The following is a 24,973-nucleotide window of genomic DNA, read 5'->3' as shown; positions in this document are numbered from 1 at the left end:
AGCATGCCTTCAAAGAGACAAAGTAATTAATTGTGAAAGGAACCTGAGAACGGATCATGGTCAATCTTGTAATAGGTTGGAAGGAAGAAGAGAATGAGAAGAGAAAATGGGTGTATAGTAATGTGAGAAATTAAATCTGCATATTCACAATTTATCTCGAAAGTTGATTAGAAGTTTGATCGGATAAATTTTACCAATAGTATTTTTAGGACAAAAAAGGACAAATTAAACAAGTTTTTCACAAGTTAATTTATTCACGAAATTAAAATATTTGGATTGAATAAATGGAGACTAATGAAGTTGATTATTATGTTGAAGTCATCTTAGTTGGTTATCATTTCGAAATTATATAATGATAAATTTTGAAATTCGTATTTACTTTTTTATCGAAAGAGATATGCATAAATTTTGTATTACATGTTATTTTCTTGGTCTTTGAAATAGTATTGTCTGGGATTGAATTCATCTTTATTGCATAAAAAATGTTGTCTAATCACGTACCTGGTTCTTGAAATTTGTGTTATTTATATTACCTTATTGGGCATTCGTTGGTGAGCCGGATTAAGAGGTTGGTTTATGTTTAGGGTTGTGTTAAACAACCCTTAATTATGGATTAACCCTGCTGACTTGGTCAACCCATGGCTTGTCGGCGCTTGAGTGGGTGATGTGACATGCATTTATGAGGGGTTGTTTTTTTGCGCCAAATGACGTGGACCGTTGGATCAAACAAATTCAACGGTTGAGATTTTTGTGACGCTTGGACTTCCAAGACGTCTTCGGGCTATAAATAGGGGTTGCGAACAGTGACTTCTCAGGCTTCCTAATATTCCTTGAGCTCCGATACCTGAACAACTCCGATCGACCTGTGTTGGTGTCTTCGTTCATCCAAGGTTAGTCCTATGAAGCTCATACACTTCTCTTAAATGGTGTGTCGGTGTCGGATACTCATATCGGACACCGACACTCGTATGACACTTGTAGGACACGTATCCGTGAAGTGTCAAATTCAAAAAGTATTTGTTGGATTTCTGACAATTCTAATACAGTTCTAACATAATTTTAAAAAGGAAAAATACATTAATTTTCCAAAAACTCAAACTTATTGTATAAATTTTTATTATGATTATAAAAATAAGAAACAAATTCTTTTGAAACAATCATGAAAAACATTTTTCTACTCCAAAAAATAATTTGCAACATACTTGTGCACATAAATATTTATCGTCAATTTTATAATTCATAATTATATAATATATAGATCCATGTCCCCGTGTCCTACATTTTAGATAGTATACGTATCTTCGTGTCCGTGTCATATCAGTATCCGTGTCAATGTCTGTGCTACATAGGATTAGTCATGTCTTCTCATTCTCGTCCCACGTCTTCCTCTTCGGCCGCTCCTTCCCCTTTTCCCGAACCCCCCTCGTCTTCGTCTTCTTCATCCACTTCCTCCTCCAACAAAATCCTTTCAGTCGGGGCAATTCAAACTATTGTCCCAGAGATGGAGGAAGTAAGGGGTGATGACGTGGGCAACGCGTCAGACCGGTCGAGCTCATTTGAGCGATCGAGCCCTCATGAGGGCCTTGACTGGGTCGATCCCAAGGTGTTTGGGATCGCGTCCGTGTTTCAAACGGATGCTTGTGTTGCAGATTTTTTGAATAGGGTCCTTGTCCTTACTGTCGTTCGGTCCTTGCTTGCTGGACGACCATGTATATAGGGAACAATCATCTACCGAATCCCCCTTCTTCTTCATGTATAACTGCCTTTTTTTTTACTTGCACGTGTTGCTTCCTTTCGACACGTTCACGGTGGGTGTTCTTCAGGCACTCAACGTGGTGCCGAGTCAATTGCACCTGAATATGTGGGCGTCCATGCAGGCTTTTTGTGTGGTGTGCCGAACGTTCGGTGTACGTCCTTTTGCAACCTATTTTTTGCATTTCTATGCCTCTCACCCGTCCGATCGACCTGATTGGCTGACACTCTTTGGGGGCGGGTAATGTCTTGTTCAAAGCCTTCACGACATCTTACAAGAACTATAAAGAAAGATTCTTTAAGGTGTTTGTGGAGCCGACGGATACGTCCCATATACATACGTATATACATACATGTATATGTATGTATATTAGAGTATCAGATTGTAAATAGGGAAAATCAATCATAGGTATATGATTTCTTGATTTATTTAGGGAAAAAAGGAAATATGTTTCCTATTTTACACAACAAAACAAAAGAACCAACCAAATAAATACAATATAGAATATATTATTTAGATACACTTTCTTTAACCAAATTATTTTTTTCCTTTTTCTAAATATGTTTTTTTCTTGCATAATGTTGGAGATTCCACATCGACTAGAGATGAAGACAATTCATTGTATATAAGTGGGTTCAAACTTCAACCTCATGAGCCGGTTTTATGAGGTTGAGTTAGCCTTAAAGTTCACTTTGTAATAGTATCTAAAATTAGTTTTTATTTAATAATTTTTTAGTAGTATTTTTGTAAGAGTAATAGTTTAAAGTTTAAGTTTAACTAATTATTATTTCAACTAAAGAAATGCCTAACATTGTAAGATGAATCTTCATCAACATTTATCTAATTGTTGTAGAAATTTCTCTCATTTATATATATATATATATATATATATATATATATATATATATATTACCAAGATTTTCATTGATACTTAACATAATTTGTCATATACTTTATTTTGTTAAAATCTTATCATTGAAATAAAATGTATACATCATAACATAAATAAGTCTATTTTGAGATTAAAAAACATCTATGGCAAAGTCACTTATGCCTATATTATTGCTCAGTATAACAATCTTTCTATCTTCTACTAAAGCAAAACTTTACAAAAACAAATTAATATTAATTTTAAATATTTTTAGAAGAAAAATTATTTCTATTGAAGTTAAATATAACTAAATCTTGAGAAAACAACACTATCATTACATAAATCAAATCTTTACAAATCTATAAAATATTTCGATTGAATCAAGTGTCACTACAAGAAAAAAAGGTTTTAATAGAGGTTATTTAGTGGAGGTTAATATAACCTTAGGAATTGATTTAATTAATGGAGGTTTTTTCTAAAACCTCAACAAAATAACGGAGGTTTTTTAACCTTAGCTAAATTCCAAAGGTTTATTCTAAAACCTCAGTAAAATAACAGAGGTTTTTTTAACCTTTATTAATTTCCAAAGGTTTATTTTAAAACCTCCGCAAAATAACGAAGGTTTTTTTAACCTTCGTTAATTTCCAAAGGTTTATTTTAAAACCTCCACAAAATAACGAAGGTTTTTTTAACCTTTGTTAATTTACAAAGGTTTATTTTAAAACCTCCATAAAATAACAAAGATTTTTTTAACCTTCGTTAATTTCCAAAGGTTTATTTTATAACCTTCGTTAAATTCTAAATATTTATTCTAAAATCTCATCAAAATAATAGAGTTTTTTAATTTTTTTTTAAGTGTCAAAAGTTTATTGTAAAACATCAATAAAATATTTTATATTTTATATTTTCTCAATTCTTAATAAATAGATATAATTAAATTTTTTAGTGAGTTTAGCCTAAACTGGTATATATATTTAAATATGCTTTGAACTTAGGTCTTAGAGGTTGATTCATTAATTGAAGTTAGAAGGCACTTCATTAATTGAAATTAGTATTCAATTCTTAAAGATTGTTTTTATGAATTTCAATAAGTAAAAATAAGTTGTTTGTGAAGTGACATTAACTTATCACATATATACATCATCATAATTTATTTTTTTTGTTACATTTGCAGTATCAAATTTTGAAGAATCCGACACTGGAAACTATTCATTATAATAATATTAATAATAATATTTATAATAATATTAATAATAATATTTATAATAATATTAATAATAATATTTATACTAATATTAATAATAATATTAATAATATTAATAATAATATTTATAATAATATTAATAATAATATTAACAATAATAATAGTAATAATATTAATAATATGAATAATATTAATAAATATTAATAAATATTAATAATATTAATAATATTAATAATAATATTAATAAATATTAATAAATATTAATAATATTAATAATATTAATAAATATTAATAATATTAATAATATGAATATAATATTAATTATAATAATAATATTAATAATAATGTTAATTATAATAATAATATTAATAATAATGTTAATATAATATTAATATAATATTAATGTTAATATAATATTAATATAATATTAATATGTATAAATTATGTTAATAATTATAAGTGAAATAAAAATGATAATATGACCAAAGAACTTCTCTGGTCCAGTGGTTAACCCTTCCTTGATTATTGAAAGGACTTGGGTTCGAATCCTGGCTGATGCATTTTCATTGCAATATTAATTGTGGGTGTTTTGGTTTTTATTTTACGGAGGTTATGAAAGCCTTTTCCTGGTTTTTAAAAAAACCCTGTTCCCCAGAGATGGTTTAGCGAGGGAAATCGCAACCCAGGTAAACCACTTAATGGAAGTTTTAACCTTTGGTAATGTAAAAATAAACCCTCGTTAAAACCATTTTTTCTTGTAGTGTGTAGACTAATGAAGTTGATTATTACGTTGAAGTCATCTTTAATTTGGTTATCATTGGAGATTATATAATGATAAATTTTGAAACTTGTATTTACTTTGTATACATATATACAAGAGAGTCATGTTGACTGTCCAACTTTCTCTATTATTCCTCTTACTAGAAAGTAAGTGATTTCATGTATTAGTGTACTTAAAATAATAAACAATTTTGTTTTGTATATAAGAATTTGAAAGTTCATCATGAGACTTGAGAGAAAATTAATATTGTAATCTTAATAGTATTTATGGTGAATTTTTCTTTGTAAGTTAAATTATTTTGTATGATTTTTATACTCGATTCTATCATGTTTTATATTGCTTTTTGAAATTGAATTTTAGATAAAATTATCTTACAACTTTTAACTAAAAACATTTATTATAAGAATTAACTACATGTCCAATAATTGAATTACCATAAACATGAAACGTTAATAATTACTTTTAAAAAAAAATCAGTGATCCAAGATTTAATGTTTAGATTTTTCCATAGACAAAACATATTCTAATACTCCTCGTACGATGAAGAATCACTAGATGGTATGATAGAAGACGATCCAAAACATCGGGGCATCTAACAAACTTGTTCACAATAGTAAATATATTTTATTTTTTAAAACGTGCCGTAGGTTTAGTAACACTCGAGAGAGGAAAAAAACAATGTGCTATGGAGGCATATTTAATGTCTCAGTGACAAAAAAAAAAATCACCAAAGCCATCATTATTTTTAATCCAATTACCCATCATTAATTAATGTATCCAATTACCCATCATTATTTTTGAAAAAAAGGACAACTTATTAACTCCTTTTTATAATTAATTACTTTTGACTAAAAATGGTTAACTTCTTAACTCTTGTTATTATCATTTTAATATTTTGAAATGTCTTATTTTTGGTTTCATGGTCAATATAGTTCGTTATGTTAAATTAATTTTAATGATGTTTAAATATTGATAATGTAACATAATAAGTTCTAGATTTTCTAGGTGTAAATTGTGAAGCTTGTCGCAGGCTGCATGCACAAACTATCTGCGAAGGAACTCGGTCGGAGGGCTATGAGCATATGGTGCATCGTCATATTAGGACTGCGATTGCGGATGCTTATGGCGACCTTTTCGATGAACTTCCTCAACGATTCTCACTTCTTCTGGCGGATGATGACAAGAGTGATGGACGTCAGGTGGTAGCGAACTAGACGTCGAACTTGGCCACCAACGTCTCAAAACTGCCAATGGAGTTGGGAGGGAGCTTCGTGAACAAGCTCAAAGCACCCCTTTTCAGAGAAGTGGGGAAGATCCGGCATAAGACCGCGTCGTCCATGGTATACAGACTCATGTGAGTGGTATACGCATCCATGTGCTCATCAGGGTCGGTCGTTCCATCGTAACGGTCCCTATTGAACCCCTTCCACTTGTCCGGTAGGGGATAGTGGTGGCAATGCAGCTGGCTCGCCCCGCCCCGCACTTGGCCCACAAAAAGCGGGCAGGGTTGGCCTGCCCCACATAAGGGTTGGCCGCTGGCCCAGCGGGCCAACCCGCATAAGAAATATTTATTAAAAACATAATTTTTTAAATAAAAAAATTGATTTTTTATTTATTTAGATGCATTAGATAAATGGTCTCATAATATTATTTTCATAAAACATGCATAGTAAGATGTTATTAAAAATTTCGAAATGTAAAATATGAGGCTACATGAAGAAAATATGGGGGTGTAGAAAAAAAAGTATACATTTTAAAGTTATGCGGGTTATGCGGACCAACCCGTCCCGCCCCGCACTTGGCCTGCACGGGCTGCGAGTTATGCGGGTTGAAATAAGCAACCCGCCCCGCGTTTTTTTCCAGCGGGTCGCGAACCGGCTCGCACGGTCTGCCCCACTTTGCCACCCCTATCAGACCACTCACAAATATGTAATCTCATGCTAGAGATGTTCACTCCTCGACATGGGGAGGTATGTTGTAAATCTCATATTGACTAAAGATATGACAAAATTATAATATATAATTGAGTGAAAACCTCGTCTTATAAGCCATTTTTGTAAGTCTGACTTTCTAAAATGGTATCAAAGTATATTATAGCAAAGTTTGTTGGGCCTGATGTGTGTCACTTGCTATCAGATCACTACTAGATCACCCATAAATATTTATTCTCACACTCGAGGTGTCTAGTCCTCATCCTGAGATGGTGATGAAAAATCCCATCACCAAATCTCGAGGTGACTAGAGGCCAAAGTACGTATAAAAGTGGGTGCAAACTTCACCTTATAAGTTGGTTTTGTAGGGTTGAATTAAGTGTAAAACTAACTTTCTAAGAAGGTATCAAAGTCTATCCTAGGAGGGTTTGTTAGGCCTATATAATGTCACACTATTGAGCCATTATCAGACCACCCACAAATATGTAGTCCCATGCTTGAGATGTCTAATCCTTGACATAAGTGGGTCTGTTAGAGATCGACATTGACGGTAAAAATTATTGTATATAAGTAGGTGCAACCCTCACCTTACAAGCTGATTTTGTGAGGTTGAGTTAGACTTAAAGTTCACTTTCTCAGATTTTCTTTTTGTTTATTTGATGAATGTATTTTTCATTTCATTCATCTAGAGTCCATCTCGCATTGCCATGAGTCCAAAGATCCACAAGGTAATACTATTTCTGAAACTACATAACCAACTCACTCAAACTGCATTTCTATTTTTGAGTCAAAAAAATTTGCAACTTAGATCTCATGAACTAACTAGAAGATTTTGATTTCCCTAATTCTATTTGAAAAGGAGTGAGGTTAGAAAATACCCACTTTCTAAAGCTATGTGCTATGAAATTCTTTCACCAAATTGTTTGTGTTTTTACTTGACAACTGTAGTGTAGGGAGATTATCAATGATTCTTGGTTTCACAGAAGTGGAGGGGTTGTGTTGTAACTGAAGTATAATAGAAACCTATGACTAATGAACATAAATGAATAGATAGAATATACAAGACTCAGAATAAGAGCCTGCACAGCCCATACTAACAACATCCTACATAATCTAACCATAATATAAAGGATGCTGTTCCCAAGTGCAAGGAGGCTATTTTGGAAGAGGTGAAAGCTGTGTAAAAGAACTGGACATTAGAAGAGGTGGAACTGGCAAATGGCACCCTTGAAAGGTACAAAGTTTGGTTAGATACCAATTGTAGCTGAAGCCTATGGTATTGACTACTTAGAGACATTGGCATCAGTAGCAAAGTTCAACAAGGTACTTCTTTCCGTTGCTGCAAGTTTTGATTAGCCATTGCAGCAGGTACAAAGAATGCACTCCTTAATAGAGATTTGGAGGAGGAGGTACATGTATCCTTAATAGAGGTTTGAACAGGAGTCTCATGCAAAAATGTGCAAGTTGAAAACAAACTTGGTTTGAGATATTTACCGTTACACGAAAAAGATCACACTGTTTGTGGGCGGGGAGTTAAAATAAAGTAAGAGTCGTTTATATTGACCATTTACGACAATGTCATTCTTATTGGAGATGATCTACCAGAGATAAATGGATTGAAGAATATGTTTTATGCAGAATTTGAGATAAAAACCCAGAAACACAATAATTCTTTTGATCTAATAAATTAGTTATGAGGTTTCTTGTTTTACCCTTTTCATTTTAGCTTCACAATAAATTCATGAGTAAATTAATTAAATACTGGGTAAAAATAAGAAAATATTTGACAGAAAAGTAATTAATCATATCTTGAACTTTGAAAATAACAGATAAACAGAAACACATCTTCCAAATCACACTCAAAGAAAACTTATCATTTCAAATTTATTGTCCAAAGAAAACTTTGATCTTCAAAGACTGAACTTGTACACATAGCATTGATCTCAGGAACCACAATTGAAAAAAAAAAACTCACTCAATCTACGTTAAACCAACCAAAGACCAAAGAAAGGAGAAAGAAAAGTAACAAGAGAGCACTGAGATTTGATTCCTAATAGACTCTAAATCGTTTTTGAGAGCGTGGAGAACGGAGGACGCGAGAAACGTGTTGATCTTCTCTCACACGTCCCCTGACATGGGAGACAACTTCAGCTTCTCGAACACGTCCCCTGACATGGGAGACAAGTTCACAGTTTGGGCTACCGGGAGCGACTTGTTGATGTGGGCGAGAAGGTCTGGAACATTGAGCGATAGTAGCTCGCTGACGTCGCAGCAGAACCTGGTTCCAGAGGTCGCAGCAGGACCTGTAGGAACGGAATTGAACCCGTAGTGTAGGCTGGATTGATTGCCAAAGCAGGCGAAGGAGTTGGTAATCGGTTCGCAACCACCGCTCCCTTTCATCTCTAGCAATTTCGATCGGTTTCATGGTCAAGTGTTCGATGAGCCCCTGACCGAAGAACCAGAGGTAGACGTAGGCCTCCCAGGCGAGGAAGTTTTGGCCGTCGAATTTGACGGGACTTACGACGGAAGTGGTGGGATAGGGGAAGGGTGTGGTTTTAGTGGTGGAGGTATCAGAATCATATGCAGAAGGAGAACAAGAAGAAGAGCCAGAACAAGCAGAACAAGAAGAACATGAAGAAGAGCCAGAACGAGCAGAACAAGAAGAACACGAAGAAGCCATCTATTCAGATTCCAATAAAGAAACACTAAGACTGCTCTCACACATGCATGCACTCTCTCTCTCTCTCTCTCTCTCTCTATATATATATATATATATATAGCAAAATATACACATACGTATATACATACATCAATATCAGATTATAAATACGGAAAATCTATATTTCTTGATTTATTTAGGGAAAAAAATTTACAAACCAAATAATAACAATATTTAGATACACTTTCTTTAACCATAAATTTTCCATTTGTTTTTCTTTTTCTTGATATGTTTTTTTCTTGCATAATAAATGAATAAATTAAATTTTTATCTTTAAATCTTTGTGTAAATTCTAAAATAAATCTTAACTAACTAAATATTTTTTATTTAATCTTAGCTACACTATTTAAAATTATTTTTTGTCATTGTTATCTTTTAAATCTTAACTAACTAACATTATTTATTTATTAAAGTTTGAATTTTCTCCAACATTAAGTGCTACAAATAAATATTATTTTTTTTTGTTTTTTCTCTAATATTCTGAATAATTTAATTGATTATAATTAGTTTATTCCTACTTTTATGTATTCCAGAAAACCATACTTTTACCTGCATCACAATCCAATCAAAGATAAAAAAAAAAAATAGATATGGTTAATTATTTTATGAAAGAATTTTTTTTATCACATTGAACTGACATATTATTATAACCCTTTTCCATTTTATTATAGTTTAAAAATAACTTCGAAACATGTTGATATGTGGAGCCTATTCATTTACAGGGTGTTTGGTTGGATTTATTTACTCTTTAATTGAATTTGAAAGCTGTGAGAAAGTGTATTTATTCTTTATGATTGATTGGGTTGATTTGTAGTTTTTTTTTTTAAAAAAAAAATTAATAAAATTAAATTAAGGGACATTTTAGGGTGTCTCAACCCTTATACAAACCCTGCAGGCTAGAAGTACATAAAAATCTATTACATCATGCAGTGAAATCTCTGTTTATAACATCTGCTAAAAGCCTAAGTTTCTCAACAAAAAAAGCATGACAACACCCTAACATACACTAAAAAAAACTGGACCCCAACTCACTTACACATCCAGCATGCTCGTACCCACTTACCAAAAAGAAAATTCAAACTTATTATGTGTGCTGGTTTATACTTTGATCAACAGGACAAGCTCACTAAAAAACAGAATACACTCACCCTAATATCTCTTTATAAACTCAAGAAATTGGCTTAAAACCGGTTTCTTGTATTTCTTCAAAAAAACAGCAACAGGACCAAACAGTGTTGATTTGTAGTGATATGAAAGGAGAGAAAGAATAGGGAGGAGGGAAGAATGTTCTTTGTAATCAATTAAATTTATGGATTAGACATGAGGCCATGCATGTTTTAATTTATTAGAATGTTCTTTCTAATCAATTAAATTTATGTCTAATCAAATAACATTTTGACTTCATAATTGATTTGGATCTACTCTATTATTTTTATTAAATAAGGTGTTTTTACTGTTATGTGAACGTAATGTAACATAAGTTAATATTTTTTTTGGTTGTTAATTTGATATCAACTTAAACATTAATAAAGTCATGATATTGTACAACATATTAAATTTTAGGTTATAGATGAAGAAAAGTTACACTTTTGTTGTGTATCGTCTTATATTTGATTGTACATACCGAGTAAAGTCGGGATGTATTCTATTTTGATCTAAATCATGAGAAAATTGAATATGTCAACCTTTTCTATTTTGGTAGCTTGAGGTTCAAGTTGGGCAAGTCGACCTCCTCCATTATGGCAGTTCGAGGAGGTCTAAGTCAAGCATGACGACCTTCTCCATTCTTGGGACTACTAGGAATTGTGCCGAGTAAATTGAACCATCAGGTAGCCCGATAAGACTGACCGAATAGGCTCAACGCGTTAAAGTGGGTCTAGACCCAATTCGGTGATCTTGTTAAAATAATGTGAGGAAAAAAAAATCACCAAAGCCATCATTATTTTTGAATCCAATTACCCATCATTAAATAATGTATCCAATTAATTACCCATCATTATTTTTGAAAAAAAAAGGACAACTTATTAACTCCTTTTTATAATTAATTACTTTTGACTAAAAATGGTTAACTTCTTAACTCTTGTTATTATCATTTTGATATTTTGAAATGTCTTATTTTGGTTTCATGGTCAATATAGTTCGTTTTGTTAAATTAATTTTAATGACGTTTAAATCTTGATAATGTAACATAATAAATTCTAGATTTTTGGGCGTAAATTGTGAAGCTAGTGGCAGGCTGCATGCATAAGCTATCTGCGAAGGAACCTGGTCGGAGGCATGAGAACTAAGATTTTGAAGTTACATTAAGCAAGCAAAAGAACATCATAGTACTAAGAGAACTAAGATTTTGAAGTTTGAAAACAGCTGAGTATCTAAAGAGACATAATGGGTGTGCATGATGTATCACAAAGGTGGGATGTGAAATGGGTTGCTGCAAAGGTTCTCATTGCTGTGCTTCTTCTTGTCACAGTTTCCGCAGAGAGCACCACCTCACAATCCAATCACACTATAGCCGTTGATACCAATCTTCATGCTAACAAATTTTACCACCACACTTGGCCGGTAAGAGAGTTCACACATACTCTGATACCAACTTTCACAAAAAAATATGTTGTCATAAAATTTTGTTTCAATTTCAAATAGTCACTATAGTAATAACTTTATTCAGGGCAATGGACGTGGACAGTGTTTGCATGTCAAGAACATTGAATTGGAATTAACTGTGTTGTTTTTATTTTTGGGTTGTGTGCAGAGTATGAAATTTGGATGGAAAATAATAGTAGGAAGCATAGTTGGATTCCTAGGATCAGTATTTGGGAATGTTGGAGGTGTTGGTGGGGGTGGAATTTGACACAATAATCATATACGAATAACCTCGCATGCAATTTTTTTTGTAGGTTTTACATACAGTTTTTTCTTTTATTGTTTTCAATTGCGGGGAATTTATATTTCATTTAAAAACATACAATTCTAAGAAATTACACCCAGTGAAGGATGAGATGAGATATTAATCACATGGAGGCTCTTAAACATACAGAAATCAAAGATTGCTTCGATTCAACTTTAAAGATAAAGAAATGAAACACATACATAAATATAGAGAAAACCAATGTTGTGGCCTAAGCCTTGGCTTCCCAAGGAAATGTGAATTCAAAATATTTCTAGAGGATTAATTGTTGAAATTTGAAAAGTAATACAATGAATTTTCGTATTTCAAGTGAATTAAAGTATACACCAACATAAAAATACAAAAATGTGGCACTAATGCAACAAAAGACAATACAAAACTGCATTAAGGAGCCCTGCCCTTGAATGTTATGCCTTAATGTTTAACCTTGTACGTGCAAAGGTTTCCAAATCCCATGTACTCCTTATGTTCAATCTTTTGAATCATGTGTGCAACTCCAGATCCACCTGTGATCACATAAAAGCATTTTACATTTGGCTCATAAAACTACACTCTGCAAATAAAACCATCTTACACTTACCTAGTAAAACTGCACTAACACAAAGTGTGAAGGTTAGGATGAAAATGATCACAGATGCTCTCCCCAATACGGCAACCATCTTTCTCACCAAATGCTGTCCAACAAGTGAAGCAGCAGTGGCTACAGCTACCAAGTAAAGGGCTGCAACACCATATCCAAACTTTAACATCAAATACCCATAACATATCACAAGTTATTGCTTCATTAGGCTATTAGTCCATTAAAATTATCTACTACTAGGTGCATGCTCTTGGAACTAAGCAAAATTACTCCTCATCTACCACATTCTTCATTAATTCATGCGTACTAACCGTAACGAACAGGGAAACGTTTGAGAAGGTAATATTCCAAAGCAGCCATAGATGCAGAAAAGGCCATTGCCAAAATGGATGTAGCACTTGCAACCTTTGTGAAAAAATTACCCAATCAGAGTGGTTTCCATGAAAAATGTACATAGAGAGACTTGATGACAGAAAGAAGAATGAAAGGTACCTGAGGAGGGATTCCTAATCCAAGGAAAAGGGGTGCCAAGATGAATCCTCCACCAAGGCCTAACAAACCAGCAACTGTCCCGGCAAGTGTTCCACAACCACAAAATAGAATTAACTGCCACACTCGCCATTTTCGTTGTTGATCTCCCTTTGATGCTATCACTCTCTGCCCTTTGTATAGTCTCATGGCCTGGTATGAACTCATTCCTACAGCTATGGGGACCTAAATGACCAAAATAAATAAACAAGTGAATTCAATATTCACCATGATAATGACACTGAGGGTTTCATAGGTCCTACAACCAAAAATATATGAACAACTATGAGGCCATATTGGCTTCATTAAGGAGAGTTCAAAAATATAAGTTGACAACTACGGTTTCCAGAAATTGAATTCTCCTATAGTAGTTCGTACCTGAAGTAGATTCACGGCCCAATACACTTTAGAGCAAGTTGTTGCGTAATTCTGTTCCAAAAAAGAGGCATATATTATCATCATATTATGCTGTCAATGACTCCGATGCAAGAAATGAAAAACTCAATTTTTGAGTGCAAAAGCTCATAGGTACCAACTTTTCCAATCTCTAAAGAAAGTATCATGAACCAGACAGTGAAAAGATGTCCAAGTTCCGTCCAACGAATGTTCTCAACTATAGAAACCTGGATGACAGTTTTAGATTTCATTTGAAAGAACAGATGTTTAAAATATATGGAATCAATAACGTTCAGCATTTTATACTACCTTTTTCCTTGGCTCTTTAGTATCTTCTTTTGCAGGGTCTTCTGTCTGAATATAATGTGCAGCATCTTCTGGAGTTGCAATGTCTGATTAGATTCAAAAATAGCAAGTCATGTGTGATAAACACTTATATATACAGAAAGGTAGAATACAAATAATATCAAACCACTTACCACTAATCCGTGAATTCTTCTTCTTAGCTTCCTGGAATCATAACATTGATGCATGCTCAAGAATCAGAATACAAAACTTGAAAGAAATTTAAAGTACAAAAGAGGGTATTTAATGGAGCAATTAATTACCTTCTTCATAATGGTTTCTTTCTTCCATGTCTCAACACCCTTAAAGAAGCATTTAATTGAAAGCCCTGTTTGACATTCAGATCACATCAGATGAAAGAAATTAATTGAGCAAATCAATAGTGTCTCAATTTTGTTCAGTGATTCTTACCGACAAAAAGTATTATTAGCAAAACTGTTAGCATCCACTCAGGAAAAATGAGATTGAAAGCAACTCCAATACTGATTCCAAGCATCAACATTGGTGTGAAGAGAAGTGCTAAGTCATAATCAATCACAGGCAAATCAAGTGTGGGGTGTCTTTGCCTCAAATTGTAGAAAACAGTTGCTGTTGCTCCGCCAGTAATCATGCCTTCACCAAAAGTATGGAAACATGCATTTATTTTCCATCCATGTAAGTTTCAAAAGAATAGTATTCAAAAAATAGGTAAAAATAGCCACAAGTACAGAGCAGATAAGATGAATAGCTACTTATTAAAAGAGGAATTTGGCCATTTTCAGGTGATTTTGATATTCAGAACGCCTCTGTGGTTTAGAGGTCAAGAGTCCTGAATAGTTTATGCATATTAACATTTAAATCATGTGATAAATATACATTTTATAAAGATTGTTTGGTCCGACCTGAAGTGTATTGACATTATCAAGATCATCATATCTAAATGAAAAATTAATGTGAAAACACTTTTTTGGTGGTAAATCATGCAGAAGTCTTTTAAACAAAACCGTAATGGAATCACAGGTACTTAAAATGTGATGTTAACTAATAATATGATCACATAGTCGGAATTTCGTGAAAACGTTTTAATATCTAATTATAAAGGAAGGGGACACAATGGTAGTTCTTACATTTTGATATTGCTATTGCTGATTTTGTATCAAATCCAATAATGAGGGTAAGCATGGGCACAAAGATGCCACCTCCACCAACACCTCCAACATTCCCAAATGCTGATCCTAGGAATCCAACTATGCTTCCTACTATTATTTTCCATCCAAATTTCATACTCTGCACACAACACAAAAGTTAAAACAACACAAAGTTAATTTCAATTCAACGTTCTTGACATACAAATACTAATTCACATGCATTGCCCCGAATAAAGTTATTACTGTAGTGAGTGATAACAAAATCTTATGACAGCTTATTTTGGTATGAAAGTTGCTAGCAGAGTATTTGTGAACTCTCTTACCGGCCAAGTGTGGGGGTAATGAAGATTGCTATCAACGTCTAGAGTGTGATTTGACTCTGAGGTGGTGTTCTCAGCGGAGACTGTGACAACAAGAATCAAAGCAATGAGAACCTTTGCAGCAACCCATTTCACATCCCACCTTTGTGATACATCATGCACACCCATTATGTCTCTTAAGATACTCAGCTGTTTTCAAAATTCAAAATCTTAGTCCCTTTAGTACTATGATATGATGTTCCTATGCTTGCTTAATTTGCCTCAAATGAGCAGCACCATAAGAGTTATATAGATTTTTTCAAAATCTTCACTTCAAATAGGAACTTCCCTCGTAGATCATGTTATTTTAATTCAATCAAAATTTAGGTGCAAGAAAACAAATCTCAGGTCAGAATAATGCAGGCCTCTTTATGCTTTTATTGGTCTCTTGCTATCTCGTCTTTTATGCCTTGTGCTTCAATTTGTGAAACCATGTTTAAATACTTGTGAATTTCCATTTTCTTTTCGGTTTGTATTATGATTTTATCATAACTCCATTGGAATATTCCTTTTGTGGTTAACACTGTTTTGGCTTAATATTGGAATAGAATATAAACAACAATTTGGTCAAAATACCTTGAATTTTCATTATTTTTCATTAGGTAAAAAAAAAAGACAACTTTTGGCACCCCTTTATGCTAATCCTCCCACTTTATTGGTTTTGACGCCTAGTTCAAGATTGATTCTCTTAATTGTATTACTCATTTGTTAATGTTTTTCTAATGTTAAACTGTTGGGGTCGCTGTTCTATGGCTCAAATTAATGGTAAGCAAGGAGCATATATTTACCACTCATGAAAGACAAAAGTCTTTACGATGAAAAACTCCTAGGAGGAAGGAATAATTATCAGTGTATCTCTAAGGATGAAGCTGAATGTTATGAGTGAGAACTCTTCAATTGTTCTTCTATCTCTTAGAAGAGGCGTTTTTTGAAGACCTAGAGTTCTGCTAGGGTTTCTTTGGAGATCCCCTCTCTTCTCTTTGGTTTCCTTTTCTCCTCCATTGTTCATGTTTGCTTTTTGGGCTCTTCATGACTAATTCCATTTTGTTGGGGTTGGAGGTAACCAACCAAACTCTCATATAATTGGTATTGTTTAATATTGATATATGACTTTCCATTCAGATTTTAGTATTTTGTTTTTATGCTTAATGCTGGTTGTGGTTTGATCATCCATAGTTTGATATTTGATTCATTGGGTATTGAAAAATATCTTTTGTAATCTAGAACCGAATCAAAATACCTAATGAAACTTGTTTCTAGGAATGAAACTTGACTCATTAGTTGTCTTAAACCTTTATTGTGAAAGCAAGTTTGCTTATTAAGTTTTCGAGGAATTGTTAAACAATAGTATTATTAAACTTCAAATACCATTGGAAGGAAAATTGTTTAAGTTCGTATATTTATTTCTTTAATTTACACACCATGTGTTACTTTCTTTCAATTGAGAACTCGATGGTTCATATAAACATTCTCTTCTAGATCTCCTTCAGAAAAAGATAGTTCTCACATACATTTGATGTAACTCCAAGACATAATAGGCTACTAGTGTCATGATAATCCGGAAACAATTGAAAATTTCTCTTTATATTCAACACCATCTTTTTAAGTAAAATCCTTCACAACAAGTATGGCTTTATAACATTCAAGATTGTCATGAGAGTCACATTAGTTTTAAAGACCCAATTGCAAATTCTCTTGCAACCTTCTTGGCAATTGTATAATGTTCCAAACATCAATATGTTTGATGGACTTCAACTCTTCTTTCATAACATCTAACCATTTCTCAAAATTATCACAATTTAAACTTATGAAAATGTAACCGGATCATTATCATTAATGCTTGAGTCTTTTATGAGACCTCCTTATTGCTACTTCTTGTGCTTCTTCTACAATAAGCTCATTTTGAATAATGGCTCATCATTGTGCTGCACTTCTTCATTGCCATTTATCACAACAATTAGAGCAACACTCACTTTATTACTAGAGGCACAAGGAAGTTGTACTCTAACTTCTCAAAAAGTGAGTTTGTTGGATCTCCCTTGGATGCTATGATTCTCTTTCCTTTGTATAGACGCACAGCCTCATATGAACTCATTCCTACAGCTATGGGAACCTGAAAGTAAATAAAGAAGTAAAATAGTCAGCAATCACCATGATAACGATATTGATGGTTCATTAAATTCTCTTAGTAGTTTATACTTGAAAAGATTCATTAGCCAATATACCCTTGAGCCAGTTGTTGTGTGTTTCTGTTGATTTCAAAACAGAGACATGTGTTATCATCATATTATGTTTACCAGTGCACAGAAAATGAAAAACTGAAATTGTGAGTAGAATAGATAAACATCCACGATGCAGTATGTGGTGATCAGTGTAATTCCTAAACAAAAGGAAGGAGACAAAAGATTGACAACTAAATTAAACAGTTGAGAATCTCGATGTGCCGATTTTTGCTGTTTTCCTTTTCTGTCTGAGACTAACTTACAAAACTGTTGATGTGCTGAAGGCTTGAAGCTTCTTTATGATCACCAATTTATTTATTTATATAGTTTTCATATGTACCAATGATTTTTAAATGTATCCAATTTTTAAATGATTTATAAAATTGACGAACATGATACTTTTAAATGTATCGAATGATGATGACATTGTATCACGATTTTACTGATATAGTGATAAAGTTCATCCTCGTCCATGCTGTCATGTGACAAAACAAAAAGAACTAGGCAAAAGATTGACAGATAAATTAAGCAAATAAGAAATTAAGATTTATTTAGGGAAAAAAGGATTTACCAACCAAATAAATACAAATATTTAGATACACTTTCTTTAACCAGAATTTTTCCTTTTTTTTCTTTTTCTAGATATCTTTTTTTCTTGCATAATAAATGAATAAATTAAATTTTTATCTTTAAATCTAGGTGTAAATTCTAAAATCTTAGATAGAATATTCAAAAAAAAAAATTAGTCATAATTATTTATTGTGTTATCTTTTAAATCTTAACTAACTAAATATTTTTTATTTAATCTTAGCTACACTATTTAAAATTATCTTTTGTCATAATTAGTTCTTGTGTTATATTTTAAATCTTAACTAACTAACATTATTTATTTATTAAAGTTTGAATTTTCTCCAACATTAAGTGCTACAAATAAATATTTTTTTGTTTTTTCTCTAATATTTTAATCAAATTATTTTTACTATCTAAAATTAATTTTTATTTAATAATTTTCTAGTAGTGTTTTTTTAAGAAGTAATTGAGTTTAAAGTTTAAGTTTAACTAATTATTATTTCAACTAAAGAAATGCCTAACATCGTAAGATGAATCTTCATCAACATTTATCTAATTGTTGTAGAAATTTCTCTCATAATATATATTACCAAGATTTTCATTTGATACTTAACATAATTTGTCATATAGTTTATTTTGTTAAAATCTTATCATTGAAATAAAATGTATACATCTTAACATAAATAAGTCTATTTTGAGATTAAAAACCATCTTAGGCATAGATGCAAAATCAATTATGCCCATATTATTGCTAAGTACAACAATCTGTCTATCTTCTACTAAAGCAAAACTTTACAAAATCCAATTAATCTTAATTTTAAATATTTTTAGAAGAAAAAATATCTCTATTGAAGTTAAATATAACTAAATCTTGAGAAAACAACATTATCATTACATAAATCAAATCTTTACAAATCTATAAAATATTTCGATTGAATCAAGTGTAGACTAATGAAGTTGATTATTATGTTGAAGTCATCTTTAATTTGGTTATCATTCGAGATTATATAATGATAAATTTTGAAACTTGTATTTATATATATATATAGGAGAGTCATGTTCACTGTCCAAACTTTCTCTATTATTCCTCCTACTAGAAAGTAAGTGATTTCATGTATTAGTGTACTTAAAATAATAAGACAATTTTGTTTTACGTATAAGAAATTGAACTTAACGGTTATTTTTAATGTGAGATTTGAAAGTTCATCATGAGACTTGAGAGAAAATTAATATTGTAATCTTAATAGTATTTATGGTGTGTTGTGTTCCATTGTTTGTGTTTTGAAGATGCAGAGTTTGGTTTGGAAAGCCCCCACTCCCTCACCACCCCTCACTCAATTCCCATCACTTGCCTCTTCTACCAACCCACCAAGCCTCTCTCTTCCTCACTCCTTAATCCCAAAATCCAAACTTTACCAGCACCCACCGAGTTCCACCACCTATGCTTCCATTCTCGACACTTGTGGGTCCCTCACCTTCGGAAAACAGCTTCACGCCCACTCCATAAAATCAGGTTTTCAAGCCCACGAGTTTGTTACCACCAAGTTGCTCCAGATGTACGCTAGACTCTGCTCTTTCCAGAACGCATGCCACCTGTTCGACACAATGCCCTTTAGAAATTTGCACTCATGGGCCGCCCTCCTGCGTGTCCACGTTGAAATGGGGTTCTTTGAGGAAGCGTTATTGCTCTTTGAACAATTGCTGTATGAAGCAGTGGGATTGGAATTTTTTGTGTTCCCTGTGCTGTTGAAGATCTGTTGTGGGCTTTGTGCTGTGGAGCTGGGTAGGCAAATGCATGGGATGGCGTTGAAATATGAGTTTGTTAAGAATATTTACGTTGGCAATGCTTTGATAGACATGTATGGTAAATGTGGGAGCTTAGATGAGGCCAAGAAAGTTCTAGAAGGAATGCCCCAAAAGGATTGTGTCTCTTGGAATGCTTTGATCACTGCTCGTGTTGCTAATGGACTGGTATACGAGGCGTTGGATCTCTTGCAAAATATGACTGCGGGTGAGTGTGGTTTAGCACCTAATCTTGTTTCTTGGAGCGTGGTGATTGGTGGATTCGCACAAAACGGTTACTATGTTGAGTCAGTTAAACTGCTTGCTAGAATGGTGTTAGAAGCAGGGATGAGACCGAATGCTCAAACCCTGGCGAGCGTTCTTCCGGCTTGCGGGAGGATGCAATGTCTACACCTTGGGAAGGAACTGCATGGCTATGTTGTTAGACATGAATTTTTCGCTAATACTTTTGTTGTGAATGGGTTAGTGGATATGTATAGAAGGTGCGGTGATATGAAAAGTGCCTTCAAAATGTTTTCCAGATTTTCAAGGAAATGTGCTGCATCTTACAATGCAATGATAGCTGGTTACTGGGAGAATGGCAATGTCTTTAGGGCCAAGGAGTTGTTTGATCAGATGGAGAAAAAAGGTGTAGAAAGGGACAGAATATCATGGAATTCTATGATATCAGGGTATGTGGCCTATTCTCTGTTTGATGAAGCTTTTAGCTTGTTTAGAGATTTGATGGGGGTAGGAATTGAACCTGATTCTTTCACTCTAGGAAGTGTCCTTGCTGGCTGTGCTGACATGGCTTCTATTCAACGAGGAAAAGAGATACATTCACATGCAATAGTCAAAGGTCTGCAGTTCAACAGTTTTGTTGGTGGAGCTTTGGTAGAAATGTACTCTAAATGCCAGGACATAGTGGCTGCTCAAAGGGCATTTGATGATGTAAGTGAAAGTGATCTTCCAACATGGAATGCTTTGATTTCAGGCTATGCCCGCTCCGATCAAACTGAAAAGATTGGAGAACTTCTCCAGAAAATGAAAAGAGATGGTTTTGAACCAAATGTATATACATGGAATGGTATTATAGCTGGTTATGTGGAAAATAAACGGTGTGACTCGGCAATGCAATTGTTCACTGAAATGCAGATTGCAAATTTTAGGCCCGACATATACACAGTTGGAATGATTTTAGCTGCATGCTCTAAGTTGGCTACAATTCAACGAGGAAAGCAGGTTCATGCATATTCCATAAGAGCCGGGCACGACTCAGATGTTCACATTGGAGCAGCCTTAGTGGATATGTATGCAAAATGTGGGGATGTTAAGCGATGTTATCGTGTATATAACAGGATATCAGATCCGAATTTGGTGTCCCACAATGCTATGATCACGGCATATGCCATGCATGGATACGGGGATGAAGGAATTGCTCTTTTTCACAGAGTGTTAGCTGGCAAAGTAAGACCGGACCATGTGACTTTTCTAGCAGTTCTTTCTTCATGTGTTCATGCTGGATCATTGGAGATTGGTCGTGAATGCTTTGATTTGATGGCAACTTACAGTGTGGTGCCCTCATTGAAGCATTATACATGTATGGTTGATCTGTTGAGTCGTGCAAGCAAGCTCTACGAAGCATATGAACTTATAAAGAACCTTCCAATGGAAGCCGATGCAGTGACCTGGAATGCTCTGCTTGGGGGTTGTTTTATTCACAATGAAGTTACCTTGGGTGAAATAGCAGCAGAAAAGCTCATAGAATTGGAGCCGAATAATCCTGGAAACTATGTGATGTTGGCAAACTTGTATGCTTCTGTGGGGAAATGGCATTATCTTGCTCAAACTAGACAATCAATGAAAGATATGGGAATGAAAAAGAGTCCAGGGTGCAGTTGGATTGAAGATAGAGATGGGATTCATGTGTTCGTTGCTAGTGATAAGACTCATAAAAGAACAGACGACATATATTCTATTCTGAACAGTTTAACTAATTTAATTAGAATGAAGCATATAAATCATTTATAACTTAGCAAATAGTTATTTATACCTGTTCATAATTAATTGATAACAAAAGGGTTATTTAATTTATATATTAATGATAATATAAAAGGGTTGTGTTATCATTTCCACACACATATATAATATCCTAATCCACCTCAAACATAGGATTGGGCAGCATCTATATTCTATAGTAAATTATCTGGTTAGAGTCAAACATTAAATAGTACAAAAGTTTATTGTGGTCTTATCCACTGATTCGGGACATTGTACAAACTTAGAATTATATGCATGTCCACCTCTAAATACAAGTTGATTTACTATATCTAATATACAATTTTATGGACAAGGAATAAACATCTTATCTTAACATCACTTCTGGTCACCACCAGATAACAATGAAATTGAAGAAACAATGACAAATTTTAGACAGGTAAGATAAGACTCCCCGTGTACATCTTAACAATACCAGTGTACAAGTATCATGATGATTGGACCTGATATATTAAGGAAAATCATAAGTCAATGCTACCAGTTCTCCATTCCAATTTTGGATTTTTCAAGTATGAATTTTCCTTCCTTGTACTTTTGTGATGCTTCATAAGCTTTTTCATATTTCCAACCCAACACCTCATGGCAGTCTCCACAGTAAACATCAGCAACAGTGTGGAGGCCAGTCATGAGGTGTCTGTCTTCTTTTGGCCCTACCACAATATTCATTGCATGGGAGAACAGAAAACCTCGACCATACCTTCCCTACTCAAAAAAACAGTATGAAAGGACTGTCAGTTAAAGGATACAGGAAAACTTACACAAGTTTCATCTACCAAAATCCCATTGTCAAAGAACACATAAAGCTGGGAAGCACATATATCATATTATATAACACTGGAAACATGGATACAACAAATTTTACAAATTATAATCATAATATAAAATATAAATTAATCAAAACATAAAATAAGAAAGAAAAATTAAATAAAATTTCCATACTATAAAACTAACTTCTACATAAACTACTTTTGTAGAACTTTTTTCATATTAGCTTCTCTAAAAAACTGTTCTTAACTGGTACGTTAGCTTTAACTTATGAAAAAAAGTTCATTCTTAATCAATCGCTTGTTACATAAGTTCCTAGTACATGCTAGCATGTAGGGTGAAGTTAACCATAAACATATTCCTGTATGCCAAAATGAGTTTGTTTTAAGGAACTTTAAAAGGTGCTTAAAATGTCTTCATATACATGGGCAATCTCCCTAAAAACACTACAAAAAACTACCTCTGAGAAATGTACATTCTTGGCTTTTTGGATCCAGCCACACATCAAAACAAACTTACACTGTTTTCCTTCATTTGCAGACCTTAACTTCAACTATATTCTCTAGGCTACCGAGCCAAAGATTCATTTTATTCACCATATTGTGATTGCAGCTTACCCAACGGATATACATATTGGGGATTGAACATGTAAAATTCCTTGTTAAATATATCGTCCCACAACATGTGGTCGCAGGTACCTCACCATTACTCTTAACTTCTACAGTTTTTTTCTTTAACAAAATAAAAATTATAATCATTTATCTTCTTATTAGGTGGATTTATACTAATTCAACCTTATAAAATTCACTTATAAGATTAAGTTTATAAGTATTTATATATATATGATCTTATATCTGATTCATTATTTCTTTCTACTTTCTCATTTCTAACATACTCACCTCTAAGCTCTTTTCCTACTACTTTATCACATCACATCTATTAGTTTATCTCTATTATTGTTGTTAAAAGTCACATCACATCTATTAGTTTGTCTCTATTATTGTTGTTAAAAGGCGAAACCATAGCCACCATGTTGGACTTTTGCCAACTGCATAGCCAATCCATGAAGGGGAACTCACTATGGCAGTACCATAGACAGCAATGGCATGTTTTAATATGAGAGAATTTTTGCCCTCCGACATTGATAACACTGCACTCTACTTTTCCTCTTTCTCTACCTCTTCTTTTCACCTTAAGTATTAGAAATCTAACACAAAACAATATGATCATGATCTTACCCCTGCCACCAGTTTACCTTCTTCAAATGAAAAACAACCTAAAAGAAAGCACAATACAGGAGGAGATTTACAAAGGACCATTTTATTAGCACTGAAAACAAACCAACTACCCAGGAGAGAAAGCATATGTAAATTTCATCTCTTCTGAAGAAAACACAAGAATAATGTCCACAAATTTATAAAAGTTTGATAAAGAAACAGGAAAAAAATATCCCAACCTGAAAGGTTTTAGCAATTATATCATCATGGAGGGAGACTTGGTTCCTACAATTACAACAGCAGTATAAACGAGGCCCTATCGTTTCCCCCATTTGTCAACAATTGCAAACTAAACACCTCGTTTATCTGAAAACATAAAAACAGCAAAACTAAAAATCTCAGCTATGCAAGAGTGAGAAGAACACACAAGTGGTTTAGATCTGCAACAACAAGGGAAAAAAAGTGGGGCGTTAGTTGGAAAGTAACGATATTTCTTTACCTGCAACCCCCAAAAGATGACCCAAAGATCTGCAACAATACATTAAGCCAGAATCAATCGCAAATTCTGAGAAAAAGAAAAGTTTGGCACAACAGTGAAATGAAACGGCAACACTATGCATAATAATATCCTGAATACAGAAAAACAAGACTAACTAAGAATATAAACCCAATTTCATTCATCATTGAGTCCCCACAAAGGTGACAGAGGTTGCAGCCCTTGCCTTGAATTTCTATGAAGAATGAATCCCAATCTGATTTTTGTTCATATAAAAATATAATAATATGTTTGGTCTTTCAATTTTTCAAAAATTAATACATTAATATATCAAGTAACATTATTATTAGTTATAGAGGCA

The 24,973-nt window shown here is 33.3% G+C and overlaps 3 protein-coding genes across 7 annotated transcripts; 1 reads left to right on the top strand and 2 right to left on the bottom strand.

Annotated features, from left to right (window-relative positions):
* Nucleotides 1–12,330: 12,330 nt before the first annotated feature.
* On the bottom strand, nucleotides 12,331–15,696 carry LOC137809784 (sulfite exporter TauE/SafE family protein 3-like). Its single transcript, XM_068610864.1, has 12 exons — nucleotides 15,467–15,696; nucleotides 15,123–15,282; nucleotides 14,428–14,628; nucleotides 14,280–14,344; nucleotides 14,151–14,181; nucleotides 13,981–14,063; nucleotides 13,812–13,898; nucleotides 13,654–13,704; nucleotides 13,240–13,461; nucleotides 13,059–13,152; nucleotides 12,748–12,888; nucleotides 12,331–12,673 (listed from the first exon to the last, which is right to left on the bottom strand). Exons 1-12 carry the CDS (start codon nucleotides 15,629–15,631, stop codon nucleotides 12,582–12,584), a joined length of 1,392 nt encoding a protein of 463 aa, XP_068466965.1. The 5' UTR covers nucleotides 15,632–15,696; the 3' UTR covers nucleotides 12,331–12,581.
* A 3,885-nt stretch (nucleotides 15,697–19,581) lies between these two features.
* Nucleotides 19,582–22,837, top strand: LOC137812243 (pentatricopeptide repeat-containing protein At2g13600-like). Its single transcript, XM_068614161.1, has one exon. It carries the CDS (start codon nucleotides 19,582–19,584, stop codon nucleotides 22,105–22,107), a length of 2,526 nt encoding a protein of 841 aa, XP_068470262.1. The 3' UTR covers nucleotides 22,108–22,837.
* On the bottom strand, nucleotides 22,300–24,951 carry LOC137812245 (protein yippee-like At4g27745). Of its 5 annotated transcripts, none has more exons than XM_068614167.1 (4): nucleotides 24,839–24,951; nucleotides 24,616–24,644; nucleotides 24,356–24,482; nucleotides 22,300–22,836 (listed from the first exon to the last, which is right to left on the bottom strand). In XM_068614167.1, exons 3-4 carry the CDS (start codon nucleotides 24,446–24,448, stop codon nucleotides 22,609–22,611), a joined length of 321 nt encoding a protein of 106 aa, XP_068470268.1. In that variant the 5' UTR covers nucleotides 24,449–24,482; nucleotides 24,616–24,644; nucleotides 24,839–24,951; the 3' UTR covers nucleotides 22,300–22,608. The 5 variants fall into 5 exon arrangements, with proteins under 5 accessions (XP_068470268.1, XP_068470265.1, XP_068470267.1 ...); XM_068614164.1 differs by having other exon boundaries at nucleotides 24,784–24,913; XM_068614166.1 differs by having other exon boundaries at nucleotides 24,771–24,894.
* Nucleotides 24,952–24,973: the final 22 nt, after the last annotated feature.

The sequence above is a fragment of the Phaseolus vulgaris genome, chromosome 2 (assembly GCF_000499845.2).
Source record: "Phaseolus vulgaris cultivar G19833 chromosome 2, P. vulgaris v2.0, whole genome shotgun sequence".
Taxonomy (NCBI): domain Eukaryota; kingdom Viridiplantae; phylum Streptophyta; class Magnoliopsida; order Fabales; family Fabaceae; genus Phaseolus; species Phaseolus vulgaris.
Note: the sequence above shows the minus strand (reverse complement) of the source record. Positions and strands in the feature narration are given on the sequence as shown.